The sequence below is a fragment of the Erinaceus europaeus genome, chromosome 11 (assembly GCF_950295315.1).
Source record: "Erinaceus europaeus chromosome 11, mEriEur2.1, whole genome shotgun sequence".
NCBI lineage: Eukaryota > Metazoa > Chordata > Mammalia > Eulipotyphla > Erinaceidae > Erinaceus > Erinaceus europaeus.
Genome location: NC_080172.1, coordinates 35,735,692 through 35,751,020, shown reverse-complemented (window position 1 = coordinate 35,751,020; position 15,329 = coordinate 35,735,692). Strand labels below are relative to the sequence as shown.

Below are 15,329 nucleotides of genomic sequence, written 5' to 3'. Positions count from 1 at the left end.
AGACAATACATAAACAGCTGGTGGTATTAAGATGCCTTTAGCAAAAAATAAAAAAAGCAACAGAGTAAGAATTCCTTGATTTAAAAGACATATTATCTGAATTAAACTATCAAAATTTAGAATAATCTTGGCCCACTTCACAGGTAGGGTTTCAAAAGTATTTATACTTCACATATTTCTAACAATATGCTTTTTGTGTGTGGTTTTATAAAGGGAAACTACCTAAGGACAGGAAGTAAAAGTTTTGTTTTGATTTTTAATCTTTTATTTGTTTATTGGATTGAGACAGAGAAATTGAGAAAGACGAGGGAGATAGAGAGGGAGAGAGAAGATAACTGAAGCACTGCTTCACCACTAGTGAAGCCTCCCCCTTGCAGACAGGAGTCAGGGCTTGAACTTGGATCCTTGAGCATTATATATAATACATGCTCTCAAATGGGTGCACCACTGCCAGTAAAAGTTAAAACACTCCATGGCAAATAGTGTCTTGGACAGAGGGAGTAATACACTGGAACTGACTTGTATTTTCAACTCTCACCTAATGTATTTCTTTTTTTATATTTATTTATTTATTTATCTTCCCTTTTGTTCTTGTTTTTTTATTGTTGTTGTAATTATTGTTGTTGTTACTGATGTCATCGTTAGATAGGACAGACAGAAATGGAGAGAGGAGGGGAAGTAGAGAGGGGGAAAGAAAGACACCTGCAGAACTGCCCGTGAAGCGACACCCCTGCAGGTGGGGAGCCACGGACTCGAACCAGGATCCTTATGCTGGTCCTTGCGCTTCACGCCACTTACACTTAACCTGCAGTGCTACGGCCCGACTCCCACCCTTAGTATTTCTTACTCATTTTACAGGGTAAAAAGAAGTAATCTGAAAATAAAGTCCTTTCTTGTTCAAATAATAACACATCAGATGAGGAATTTGAATACCAGAATCATTCGTATTCATCTAATTGTTCTTTACTAAAGCAAACCCAGAATTTGAAGGCCTTGGCAAGTTAGGAAGTTATGATCCTCTGAGGCTTGGTAGTGGCGCACCTGGTTGAGGGCACATGGTACAATACACAATGCACAAGGATGCAGGTTCAAGTCCCTGATCCCTACCTATAGAGGGAAAGCTTTGCGAGTGGTGAAGCAGTGCTGCAGGCGTTTCTCTGTCTCTCTATCTCTCTACCCCCTTTCCCTCTTGATTTCTGGCTCTCTCTATTCAATAAACAAATGAAGATAATAAAAAAATTTTAACTATGACCCTTTTACAAATACCCTAGTTCTGTCTCATTTAATTATTATTTATTTATTTTTATTATTGTTGTCTATTTACCAAAATACTTCTTAGCTCTCTGGCTGATGCTGCTGCAGGGAGTGGGAGGAGGCATTGAGCCTAGAACCTTAAGGCCCTCAGGCATGAAAGTCTTTCTACATAACCATTATATTGTCTCCCCATCAAATATTTTTAATAATAAGCTTTCAGTACACTAAAATGTGACTGAAGACTTTTTGTGTGTCCAAAATAAAGACTCCTAAGAATCAAGATTTACTTTCCAGCTCTAAATGATTTTCTTTCCCCAGATTTCTCCTCCCTACAAGTACATGCAACCTGAGATCCACTCAATTTTCAGTGTCACATAGTTTTCATTAGACAGACAGTCACTGCTTTGCTTGCATTCTCAAAATTTAAGATTGAAGTGAGTTCATTGCATAAGACAAAATAGTACTCTGATCTATTTGTCATTTAGTGTGGGACTTCTGACTTCTCCACATTATAGATCCCATAGAGATGCTATTATATAGTGAAAGAAACTTACTGTTTTCTTTAGCACTTTGAGAGCATAAGGCTTCTGGGTCCCCTTCTGTTTGCATCTGTACACAATAGATGTAGCACCCCTTGAGGGGGAAAAGACAGAAAGAAAATGTTATACTCTGGACACAACATAAAGGGAAAAGTGTGATGTGAATATTGAAATTTTGCCCTTACCCTCATAAATAACATGCATCTACAAGTAGTCATTTGAATACTATGTCATTGTGCCTACAATAGGACCAGCCCAAATATCAAAGGCATATTTTCCCTCCACAGTTGACATAGGTAACATTTCTAAAACTGCTTCATTGAGTACTGATTCTGGAATATGCTAGGTTCCTACGTTAGCATGGTTTTTGGAGTATATTTACTCAATTGTTAGAAAACAGAGATGGCGGAACAGAGAGAAAGAGAGAGGAAGGGAGGGAGAAGGGGAGAGAGACAAGAGAAGAAAGTGAGGAAAAAAAGGAGAGAAAAAAACGGATAAGGTAAATTTCTGAAGAAGAATAAAGATGGAATTACAAATATTTATGAAGGACTCAATTATCCACTATGACACAGAAAAGATACATTTATGTGTTTCTAACAATAGCACTTCAAAATATATAAAGTAAAAATTAACAGAACTGAACAGAGAAATAGATAAATCCACAAATATAGTTGTAGACGTATATAGAAACTAATAAAAGTAGACAAATTATCACTGAAAAATATGAAGGATATGAATATAAAATTTACAAAATCACCTTAACTAATGTATAGGGAAAACAGAAACACACACACACACAGAAAATATAAATTCTTTTTAACAGAGTAGAATGCTTCATTTCAAGACAATATATAAGTCTACAGTAATTAAGAGAGTGATACTGGATAGTAAAATATATATGGAGACTAGTGGAACCAGAAAAAGAATTCTGAAATTCTCTATATTTATGACAAATTGACTTTTGATACAGACAAACAATTTATTAGAAAAAGAGTAGTCTTGACAAATATAAATATTACTGAAATAATTAAATATCTATCCAGGTCCTATATATATATATATATAAATATTCATAGTCTATATTCTATACAAAAACCATTCAAAATGGATCACAGATATAAAGTCTAAACCTCAGAAAATTAAAAAAGCAAAAATTCATGACCTCTATAATAAAATAAATAAAATTTAATTAACTATTGATTTTTTTAAATATAAAACTAAAAGCACAATGGATGCATTACAAGAAAGGCAAGTATTTAAGTAGGGCTTTGTTTCATTTGGAAATTTCTGTTCTTTAAAAGCCACAAGAAAGAAGAATATTTATTTGATAAATAAATGTTAAATAAATGATAATGAACTTGCATCTGGAATTATAATGAACTTCAGGGTCAAACAAGAAGAAAACAATATAAAAAACAGGCAAAACAGAGAACATGGGGAATGGGAGCAGTATGCCCTGCAGGTGAAAAAATTGGCTTGAGCTCAATCTAACTTTTTAGTGAAGGACCTAGCGGAATATTCGTGATTGTTTAGGTTGAAGTGATACAGCTTGATTTCCTTGTTACTGAACTTACAACCTGCTCCTTGGAAATGTAAGAGAACTTCAGATATGAAATCGCTTAACATACAAATATCTGAAAGGTGCTGCTGACTATTCTGTTTGCTGGCTCTATGTTTCTGTAAAATTGTCTTTGCTGGGAATACAAAAATTTGATTGAACCACTGTTTAAAGGTTTCACTTTTACTTTTAATATGAAATATCCTGTAATGAAGTCAAAGAGTCTTATCTTTTTCTAATACTAAAAGAAGTGCTTCTTTAAAGTCTACGGCCATATCAAAATATTTTTAAACACTTTAATGTGCTTCTTGGTTTTCTGTTCTTTTTTCCCAATTCAGTATCCTTTTATTGATGTTGACTTATAATTGCTGTATTTTCTTTTTTTTATTTACTCATCTATTAATTCAACTAAATTTGTATTGTTTTATTTATTTTGAACAGAGACAGAGAGATATTGAGAGGGAAAGGGAGGACAGAGGAGAGAGAGAGTGAGAGAGAAAGAGAAACACCTGCAGACCTGCTTCAACTGCTTATGAAGCTTTCCTCCACTGTAGGTGGAGATTGGGGGCTTGAACTCAGGTCCTTGTCATGACAATATGTGTGCTCAACATGGTGAGTCACTACCAGGCCCCTATTCATGTATTAATTCAGAGCCTTGTGTTGGCTGGATAAAGAGTAATTAATCACAATGGCTTATCTAGTTTAAAGTTGCTATTTGGCTCCTTCCAGCTCCTGAACATTTTGCCTAGTCCATCTTAATCTCTGAGCACTACAACATGTTGTAGGCTTAACTTTTTTTTTTTTGACTCTGATTTTTCTTTTTATTGAGGAATTAATGTTTTACATTCAACAGTAAGTACAATAGTCTGTACATGCATAACATTCACCAGTTTCCCATATAGAAATACAACCCCCACTAGGTCCTCTGAATCCTTCTTGGACCTGTATTCTACCCACCAACCCACCCCAGAGTCTTTTACTTTGGTGCAATACACCAATTCCATTTCAGGTTCTACTTGTGTTTTCTTTTCTAATCTTGTTTTTCAACTTCTGCCTGAGAGTGAGATCATCCCATATTCATCCTTCTGTTTCTGACTTACTTCACTCAACATGATTTTTTCAAGGTCCATCCAAGATCGGCTGAAAACAGTGAAGTCACCATTTTTTACAGCTGAGTAGTATTCCATTGTGTATATATACCACAACTTGCTCAGCCACTCATCTGTTGTTGGACACCTGGGTTGCTTCCAGGTTTTGGCTATTACAAATTGTGCTGCCAAGAACATATGTGTACACAGATCTTTTTGGATGGATATGTTGGGTTCCTTAGGATGTATCTCTAGGAGAGGAATTGCAGGATCATAGGGTAGGTCCATGTCTAGCCTTCTGAGAGTTCTCCAGACTGTTCTCCACAGAGGTTGGACCAATTGACATTCCCACCAGCAGTGTAGGAGGGTTCCTTTGACCCCACACCCTCTCCAGCATTTGCTGCTGTTACCTTTTCTGATGTATGACATTCTCACAGGAGTGAAGTGGTATCTCACTGTTGTCTTGATTTGCATTTCTCTGACAATCAGAGACTTGGAGTATTTTTTCATGTGTTTCTCAGCCTTTTGGATCTCTTCTGTGTTGAATATTCTGTCCATGTCCTCCCCCCATTTTTGGATGGGGTTATTTGTTGTCTTGTTGTTGAGTTTGGCAAGATCTTTATATATGTTGGTTATTAAACTCTTGTCTGATGTATGGCATGTAAAGATCTTCTCCCATTCTGTGAGGGGTCTCTTGGTTTGGGTAGTGGTTTCTTTTGCTGTGAAGAAGCTTTTTAATTTGATGTAGTCCCATAGGTTTATACTTGCCTTAGTCTTCTTTGTAATTGGATTCGTTTCATTGACGATGTCTTTAAAATTTATGCGGAAAAGAGTTCTGCCAATATTTTCCTCTAAGTATCTGATAGTTTCTGGTCTAACATCCAATTCCTTGATCCACTTGGAATTTACTTTTGTATTTGGTGAAATACAGTGGTACAGTTTCATTCTTCTGCATGTTTCAATCCATTGTTTCCAACACCATTTGTTGAAGAGACTCTGCTTTCCCCATTTAATAGTCTGGGCCCCTTTGTCAAAGATTAGATGTCCATAGGTGTGGGGGCTCACTTCTGGGCTCTCAATTCTATTCCACTGCTCAGTGTGTCTATTCTTGTTCCAGTACCAAGCATATTTTATGACAATGGCCCTATAATACAATTTGAGATCTGAAACTGTGATGCCTCCAGTTCTTTTTTTCCCCCTCAAGATTGTTTTGGCAATGCTAGGTTTTTACTGGTTCCAGATAAACATTTGTAGCTTTTGTTCTATTCTCGTAAAAAATGTGCTTGGGATCTTGATGGGGGATAGCATTAAATTTGTAGATGGCTCTGGGTAGTATATTCATTTTGATAATGTTAATTCTACCGACCCATGAACATGGAATATCTCTCCACTTCTTTGTGTCTTTTTCAATTTCCTTGAGTAGTGACTCATAATTTTCAGTAGACAAGTCTTTCACTTCTTTGGTTAGGTTTACTCCTAGATATTTTATTGTTTTTTTTGTGATAGTAAAAGGAATTGATTTCTGGATTTCAATTTCTTCTAGCTTAGTGTTTGCATAGAGGAATGCCACTGACTTTTGAATGTTAATTTTGTAGCCTGACACCTTACTGTATTGCCTGATGATTTCCAAAAGCTTCTTGCTGGATTCCTTAGGTTTTTCTGTGTATACTATCATGTGATCTGCAAATAGGGAGAGTTTGACTTCTTCTCTTCCAATCTGTATACCTTTAATTCCTTGCTCCTGCCTGATTGCTATGGCAAGAACTTCCAACACTATGTTGAATAGTAATGGTGATAGCGGGAAGCCCTGTCTAGTACGTGATCTGAGTGGAAATGCTTCCAGTTTTTCACCATTGAGTATGATGTTGGCTGTAGGTTTGCTACATATAGACTGCACTATCTTCAGGAATTTTCCATCTATTTCCATTTTTTGTAGTGTTTTGATCATAAAGGGATGTTGTATTTTGTCAAAGGCTTTCTCTGCATCTATTGATATGATCAGGTGGTTTTTAGTTTTGCTTTTGTTGATGTGGTGGATCACATTGATTGATTTACGTATATTAAACCAACCTTGCATGCCTGGGATAAACCCCACTTGGTCATGATGAACAATCTTTTTAATATACTGCTGTATCCGGTTGGCTAGAATTTTGTTCAGTATTTTAGCATCTATGTTCATCACAGATATTGGTCTGTAGTTTTCTTTTTTGGTTGTGTCCCTGTCTGATTTTGGTATCAGAGTGATGTTAGCGTCATAGAAGCTGGCAGGGAGTATTCCAGTGTCTGCAAACTTCTGGAAAACTTTTAAAAGTAGAGGTATTAGTTCTTCTTTGAAGGTTTTGTAGAATTCATTTGTAAAACCATCTGGTCCAGGACTTTTATTTTTGGGGAGGTTTTTGATAACTGTTTCAATTTCATTGGCTGTGATGGGCCTGTTCATGTTATCCACTTCCTCTTTACTTAGTTTTGGAAGTTGGTAGGTATCTAGGAAATCATCCATTTCTTCCAGGTTTTCTAGCTTGGTGGCATATAGTTGTTCATAGAAGCCTCGCATGATATTTTGAATTTCTGTGGTATCTGTTGTGATATCTCCTCTTTCATTTACTATACAATTTATTTGGGTCTTCTCCCTTTTTTGTTTTGTGAGTCTGGCTAAAGGTTTGTCAATTTTGTTTACTCTTTCGAATAACCAACACTTACTTTCGTTGATCTTTTGTATGGTTTTCTTATTCTCAATGTTATTGATTTCTGCCCTAACTTTAGTGATTTCTGTCCTTCTGGTTGCTTTAGGGTTCCTTTGTTGTTCTTCTTCTATGTCTTTAAGATGTGTAATCAGGCTGTTTATTTGTGCTTTTTCTTGTTTCCTAATATGTGCTTGTATAGCTATGAACTTCCCTCTAAGTACTGCCTTAGCTGTGTCCCAAATAGTTTGATATCTTGTGTCTTCATTCTCATTGAACTCTCGAAACATTTTGATTTCTTCCTTGATTTCCTCTTAGACCAAAGGTTGTTAAGAAGTGTACTGCTGAGCTTCCACATTTTGGGACTATTACTAATCTTTTGTTGATTGCTAATTGTTAGTTTAGTTCTACTGTGGTCTGAGAAGATGCTTGGGATGATTTCAATGCTCTTGAATTTGCTGATGCTGTCTTTGTGGCCTAACATATGGTCTATCCTTGAGAATGACCCATGTGGACTTGAGTAAAATGTGTATTCCAGTTTCTTGGGATGAATGACTCTGAAAATGTCCAATAGTTCTAGTTTATCTATCTCTTCACTTAGCTCCCTTATGTCTTTATTTATTTTCTGCCTGGATGATCTGTCAAGTTGAAGAGTGGGGTGTTGAAGTCCCCTACTATGACTGTGTTGCTGTTAAGATATTTCAGTAGCTCTTTCAGCAGACGTTTGATGTATTTAGATGGATTCTCATTGGGTGCATAGATGTTAATAATTGTTAAGTCCTCTTGATTGACTGATCCTTTGAGCTTTAAGTAGTGCCCATTGCTATCTTTTTTAATCATATCTATTTTAAAGTCTATCATGTCAGATATGAGAATAGCTATTCCTGCCTTTTTTTTGTGGGCCATTGGCTTGTATGATAGTTTTCCATCCTTTCACTTTAAGTCTGTGTTTGTCTTGTTGAGTTAGGTGGGTTTCCCGTAGACAGCATATTGTTTGGTTGTATTTTCTGATCCATCTTCCTACTCTGTGTCTTTTAATAGGTGAATTCAGGCCATTGACATTTATTGATATCAAAGATTGAAGATATTTTAATGCCATTCTTGTAGAGTTTTAGAGTCTGATCTATTTCCTTTTTATGATGGTCTGACTGTTTATAGAAGACCTTTCAGAACTTCTTTCAGGGCAGGCTTGGTGATAGTTGATTCCTTCAACTGTTGTTTGTCTGAGAAGGTTTTGATGCCTCCATCTAGTCTGAATGACAGTCTAGCAGGATATAGTATTCTTGGCTGAAAGCCTTTATCATTGAGCACTCGATAGATATCTTGCCATTCTCTTCTGGCCTGTAGTGTTTGTGTGGAGAAGTCTGCTGCTAATCTTATGGGTTTTCCTCTGTAGGTGACTCTTTGTTTTTCTCTTGCAGCCTTCAGGATCCTTTCTTTATCCTTATTCCTTTCCATTCTAAATATGATGTGTCTTGGTGTCTTTAAGTCTGGGTTAATTCTGTTTGGGATCCTCTGAGCTTCTTGAATCTTTATGTCTTTGATGTTGTCTAGACTAGAGAAGTTTTCAGCTATTATGGCCTGAAGAATGCTTTCTTCCTCTCCCTCTCTTTCTTCTGCTGGTAAGCCAATAATGCGTATATTATTTCTTTTGAAGTCATCTCATAGGTATCTGTTGTTGTTTTCAGCATCTCTTAATCTCTTTTTGAGATCTCTTACTTCTTTTTTAGTTGTCTCTAATTCATCCTTGATCTTGCTCATTCTGTCTTCATCCTCAATGATTCTATTCTCTCTGCCCTCTATTGTTTTCTGGAGTTCATCTATTTTGTTACCCTGTTCTGATACTGTTTTAGCTTGTTCAGGTAGTTGTGTTCTTAGCTTATGTATTTCAGCTTTCAGCTCTCTAATAAGCTTGAGATAGTTAGTGTTTTCTTCCAGAGTTTCATTTGTTCATGTATTTCTGATTATAATTCTTTCAAACTCTTTGCTAACTCTTGTGATTATTTCCTTAGCTATTGTTTGGATGTTGAACTCATTATCTTGAGCTTCACCCTTCGGGGGGCTTTTAGCTGGACTGTTGTCCTGATTTGTTTCTCCAATATTTCTTCTTGTTGGTTTACCCATTTTATATATTATGTTATGAGTTCCCTCTCTTAGTAATTTTCAAATTACTGATTACTATTTCCTGGATTGACTTGTGTCTACGTAAGGTAATTAAAGGGTTCACAGTGGTGGAAGTTAACAGTTGTTTCAATAGTATTTTAATCTCTGAGTTGGGGCTCAGTGATTTAAAAGCCACTTTTTTTTCCTTCCCTGTAGGCCATGGGAGCATGAGGGCTTCTAAACTATAAGTAAGCTTCTTATCTTAGTCACTGTCTCCTAACCAAGAGATAAGGCAGCGTGTGGCAGAGATAGTCCAGTGGTTATGCAAAGAGACTTTCACAGCCCCACAGCTATGCCACCAAGGTATAGGTCTTCTCCTGAGTTTCCTGTTTAGATCTCTGTCCCCCGATGTCCCTTCCTGCCGCTGCTCCAGATTCTAAGGGCAGTAGCAATGGAGACTCAGAGTTGCACTTGGTGAGTCTCCGGGGAGTCCTCTCCTCCCTTCAGCTGTCCTCATGTTGTTGGAACAGACTGGAGGTGGTGTCTCAACTGATAAACCGCCAGACTGTTACCAGCCACTTAGTCTTTTCCTAGGCTCCTCTCTGTCACTAGCCACACGTGTTTGCACTCACCAGTGATTTGGTGGGTTCCTGTAGTTGTTCTAGTCCTGTCTTGTTTCGGTCCCAGGTGATCTCCTTTGGTATTCCTAGTTGAAATGGGAGAGGAGAAGAGAGGAGAGGAGAGAAACAGATATGCTGCTGCTTGTAGCCCCACCTCCGGCAGGCTTCATAATTGCTATATTTTCAATGCATCCAGGAAAGTATTTCCTATGCTTCAAGGAAATATTCATTATAAAATGATTTAAAAGAAAAAATATATGCAGATTTATAAGAACCCTCAACTATCTGTTCTGATCAATGGGTGCAACTCTAATCATATTTCTCATACATGATTGATTTACTACAAGTTAACATATCCTTTTTCATTAATTTAAGGACTGGGGGGATTACTAAAGGAAGCTGTTAGTAGGGCCTGGGTGGTGGCGCACCTGGTTGAGCACACATGTAGCAATGTGCGAGGACCCGGGTTCAAGCCCCCAGTCCCCACTTGCAGGGGGAAAGCTTTGCAAGTGGTGAAGCAGTGTTGTATGTGTCTCTGTCTCTCTCCCATATCTACCACCCCCTTCCCTCTCAATTTCTGGCTGTCTCTATCCAATAAATAAACAAAATAAAATAAAAAGTTTAGAAAAGGAAGGTGTTAATAATCTCAAATCTAATGATGAGATTATTAAAAACTAATAGTGAGTCATCATCAGGAGCAAATGTCTGAAACAGTTTGTAGGTGTTTAATGTCAGCACATACTTGATACATTCCAATTTGTTACATTCTCTACCTCTTGCAAGGAATCAGAAGATTTCAGTGTTCTTTAATACCCAAGTAGTTCAAGATAGCTTTTGGTTACCAAAGAAAAATAAATGTGAACTTCAGACCAACAAAGAACAGGAAGAAAAACCTCCAAAATTATATAATTACTGACTTGACATTTTCAATCTACAATTTGAACAATGACTAACCTTTAGAATTAGAAAATTGTCATTAGACCTGGCAATTTCCCAAAACACTTAAAATATTACAATCCCCAAATCAATCTCAAACATATCATGCTGGCAAGTGTTATTGAAGGCCAGACCTGAAGATATGCTTAAGCCCAAGTTTTTAATAATCTTAGATTTCAAGTTGCAAATCTGTAACTTCTCTCTTCTCTGGTTCATTTATTGCTAAGTCCTATAGCACAATGGAAACACTTCATTTCAGTGTCTGGCTTATATTCTACCTTGAGCTTTATATTGACTTTTGTAGACAGTTTGTTATTTTATCCTGATGCCATTTAACTCTGCAGTTGCTATGTTTTGTGTCTAATTTCTGACTTGTACTTCAATATTTACCCTGAGGATTGGCTAAATGGCTCACTGGGGAGCATGTCTTCCTTACAATGCCCATGACAGAGATTTGAGCCTGAGAGTGAACAGCACTGGGGAAAATGTTAGTGCTGTGATGTCTCTCTTTTCTGACTTTCCATGTCTGTTCTCCTTTGAAAAAGTTGACCTGAAGTGGTAAAGTCCTAGTCAGACCAGAAAAAGATATTGAGACTTAACTCTTCAACTGTGAACACCAACTCACAGAACAAATCTTTATATTCTCAACTGGAAGTAACTTGCTTCCATATACTCACTTTTCTGGTTAACAATTTTTTCAGTTGTTGCCTAAAGGCACCAAACTGACTTAATTCCTAGTGTCTAGATCTCTTCAAGATATGGTTTAAATTTGACTTGAAAAATTTAACAAAATCATAGTCATAGAAAACTTTGGAATTAAAATGATTATTTCTAGCTACTGTTCAGTACACAAACAACTAAGAAACAGTCTCAGATTAATGATTTTGGCCAGGAAGAAGTCTCAGTATTATAGCACAGGGCTTACGTGTCTGCAATCCCAGATCCCATCTTCCAGGAATATCAAATGCTAGAGGTAAACTGGTATTCTGGTCTCATTTTTTTGCTCATAAATAGTAGCAACTAAAATCTTTAATAATTATCAACTTGACATAATTATTTGTTTTCAACTGGAAAGTAATACAATGATAAAAACTGGGAGTACAAATTTAATATGCTTATCAGTCTTCACCTTTGTTGACTTTAAATATTTAATGTCTCCAATGTTAGCTGGTAGTATCAATTTATTAAACTTTATTTTACTGTTCATTTTCCTTTTTTGGGGGGGGTTATGTGCATATACATGCTGTACACACAGAATTGAATGTCCAATCTCTCACTTAATGCTACAATGTAAATCAGAACAGCTGCATCTCTTCATTTCTTTTCATCTTTTCTTCCATTACCAGCCCCATTATTTTTTATTCCATATTATCTACAATAGTATGGAATATACACGTAGCTTCCATATTTAATTAAACATATTAATAGCAATATATATATTATTTCTGCATGCCATTTCATCATAATTTTTCAGCTTACGGAGAGATAACTTAAATATGAATGTGAACTTCAAGGACAAAATGTAGTGATTTTATACACTTAAATATTGAAAAAAAGATTACCAGAGTAGTACTACTTATATCACCTGACATAATTACCATTTATTTTCTGTAGTGAGAATAGTTTTTCTTGGATGGGGGGGAATGGATCGACCTGCCAATGCCCATGTCCAATAGAGAAGCAATTACAGAAGACATAACTCCCAGCTTCTGTACCCCAACGTTGCAGATATGGGTTATTTCTACAACTATCTGTCTATGTTTTTATATATTTGCCCTTTTTTCTTAAGGTCACACCTTCCCTTCCTTTCCAAGTCACACATACATCCAAATGTCCCTGCCTTTTTTTCCTCCTTTCTCTCCAGGTCCTGATGGAGTTGGGGAGTTAAGAGTTCTGTAGTCTTCTTTCCCCTATTATATCTCCCTCACTGGAGCATGGTTCAAAAATGCTTTTTGGGGTACAGAAGCTGGGAACTGCTATAGATTACAATGGAGGGATTAGAGATTCAGAACTCTGGTGATGCGAACAGTGTGAAGTTGTACCCTGTTACCTTGTGATTTTGTAAATCAATATTAAAACACTAGTTAAAAAAAAAGGATAGTTGCTCTTAGTAACTTGAAAGTATGTAGTATAATATTATTAATTGTAGGGAGTCAGGCAGTAGCACAGTGGGTTAAGCACACATGGCACAAAGTGCAAGGACTGGCATAAAGATCCCAGTTTGAGCCCCTGGCTCCCCACCTGCAGGGGAGCCACTTTGCAGACAATGAAGCAGGTCTGTAACTGTCTTTCTCTCCCCCTCTCTGTCTTCCCCTCCTCTCTCCATTTCTCTCTGTCCTATCTAACAATGACAACATCAATAACAACAATAATAACACAACAACAATAAAAAGGGGCAACAAAAGAAAAAAAATACTAAAAAATTACAAAAAGAAAAATATATTAATTGTAATATTAAATGCTATATATCCATCCCCTGGAAGTTACTCATCTTATAACTAAAGTTTACACCTTTTGCCCAACATATCTCCACTTCTTCTAACTACTGCCATACTGCTTTCTATCTGTGAGCTTGGTTATTTTAGATTGTACATATCAATGATATTGATTTTTTATAGTATTTGTATTTATCTGACTCAACACAGTATCCAACATTCCACCAGTGTTGTCACAAAGTCAAGAATTCCCTTCTTTCTTTGTTGTGGCTGAGTAATATTCCATTATATGTAAGTACTTCAAGTTTCTTTTTTTTCCCCTCCAAAGTTATTACTGGGTCTCAGTGCCTACACTACGAATCCACTGCTCCTGGAGGCCATATTTGCCCCTTTGTTTTCCTTGTTGTTTATCATTGTTGTTGTTATTATTATTGTTGTTGCTACTGGTGTTATCATTGTTGGATAGGACAGAGAGAAATGGAGAGAGGTGGGGAAGACAAAGAGAGGGAGAAGATCCCAGTTCGAGCCCCTGGACTCCCACCTGCAGGGGAGTCGCTTCACAAGCGGGAAGCAGGTCTACAGATGTCTATCTTTCTCTTCCTCTCTCTGTCTTCCTCTCCTCTCTCCATTTCTCTCTGTCCTATCCAACAACAATGACATAAATAATAACAACAATAATAACTACAACAACAATAAAACAACAAGGGCAACAAAAGGGGAAAAAATAGCCTCCAGGAGTAGTGGATACATGGTGCAGGCACCAAACCCCAGCAATAACACTGGAGGCAAAAAAGGGGGGGTGGGGAAGACACCTACAGATCGGCTCCACTACTTATGAAGCAACCCCCCCCCCCAGAAGGAGAGGGGCCAGGGGCTCGAACAGAGAACCCTGTGCCATTCTTTGTGCTTCCTCTGCGTTACTGCCCAACCCCCTTGTACTTCATTTTCTTTATCTACTCATTGATTGATATTTTAGTTTTTTTGATAACTGTTGTAAAATGATACTGCACTGAACAAGGGGTACAAATATGTCTTCTAGACCTTGACTGCATTTCCAAAGTTGGGAAGGTATTCAATATTTCAGTGGGAGAGTATATGATTTGCATGCATGAGGTCCTAGGTTTGAACCTGTGTATGTGTGTGTGTGCACGTGCACTTTCCTGCACATTCACATGCACAGAAACCACACACAGCATTGCCTTTTGCCAGGCTGGCTTCGCTGGTGGGAGACAGACGACCAGAAACTCATGGCTGAGTGGAGAGCAGTATTTCTTTATTGAGTGGAACACAGTGCAATCTAATCTATCTCTAATCATAATCTTGTCCTTCTCTATCTTTCCTCTCTCTCCTCCAGTGGAAGAGTCAGGAACAAAGGAAATATGTAGGATAGGGGGCGGGGAGAAGGAAGAAGTGTGAACTAGCAAGGACTAAACCAAAATCTCCCGGAGGCAGGGGGAGTGAGACCAAACCAATGTAACAGAATGGCCATGTAAATAGACCACAACGTCAAGCAATGTAACAGAAGGGATCCCAGAAGCAGAACTAGAAGCATACCAACAATTCCCCCTTTTCTTTTTAACTAATTGACCATAGTATCAAGAGTGTGGGGTGAACAGAAACCTATATCGTACAGGCATTTAAAAAAAAAACTGGCACAAGACATGGAAGAACAAATAAAAACTAAAATACAAATGCTCTATACAGGGTGCTTTTGGAGGGCCCCCAAAAGTGCCCTGTAAACTATCTTGTGGAAATTAATCCACAACAGATCTGGCATCAATTTGGCACTGTAAATGTTAAAACCATTGTCACTAACATGCGTTAACTCTATAAGTAACCTGAGTCTGTTTATAGTCCAAAGTAAAAATAGTTAAAAAAAATCAAAATATATATTTTAACTAAATTTGGTCTGAAGATCCTGCTGTAGAGACTTCTACAAGAGGTCACATTAGATGACCTTTAAACAAAATCATAAAGATACTTAAACCAATTATAATCGAGCTATCAATTATAATAAACCTCTAACTTGTTACAAGTTCTATTTTTTTTCACAAGTAAGTGATTACAGCTATCAAGCCTTCACATGAAGAATCATCTATTCATATGGTAAGGTAT

General features: G+C 37.1%; 1 protein-coding gene across 3 annotated transcripts in view; it reads right to left on the bottom strand.

Annotated features, from left to right (window-relative positions):
* CAMK4 (calcium/calmodulin dependent protein kinase IV) overlaps window positions 1–15,329 on the bottom strand; it is a 267,756-nt gene that overhangs the window by 105,846 nt on the left and 146,581 nt on the right. For all 3 annotated transcript variants that reach the window (XM_060201264.1, XM_060201263.1, XM_007531867.3), the window contains one exon: window positions 1,809–1,887. In XM_060201264.1, coding sequence (XP_060057247.1) covers window positions 1,809–1,887 — 79 coding nt within the window. The remainder of the gene's footprint in view (window positions 1–1,808; window positions 1,888–15,329) is intronic.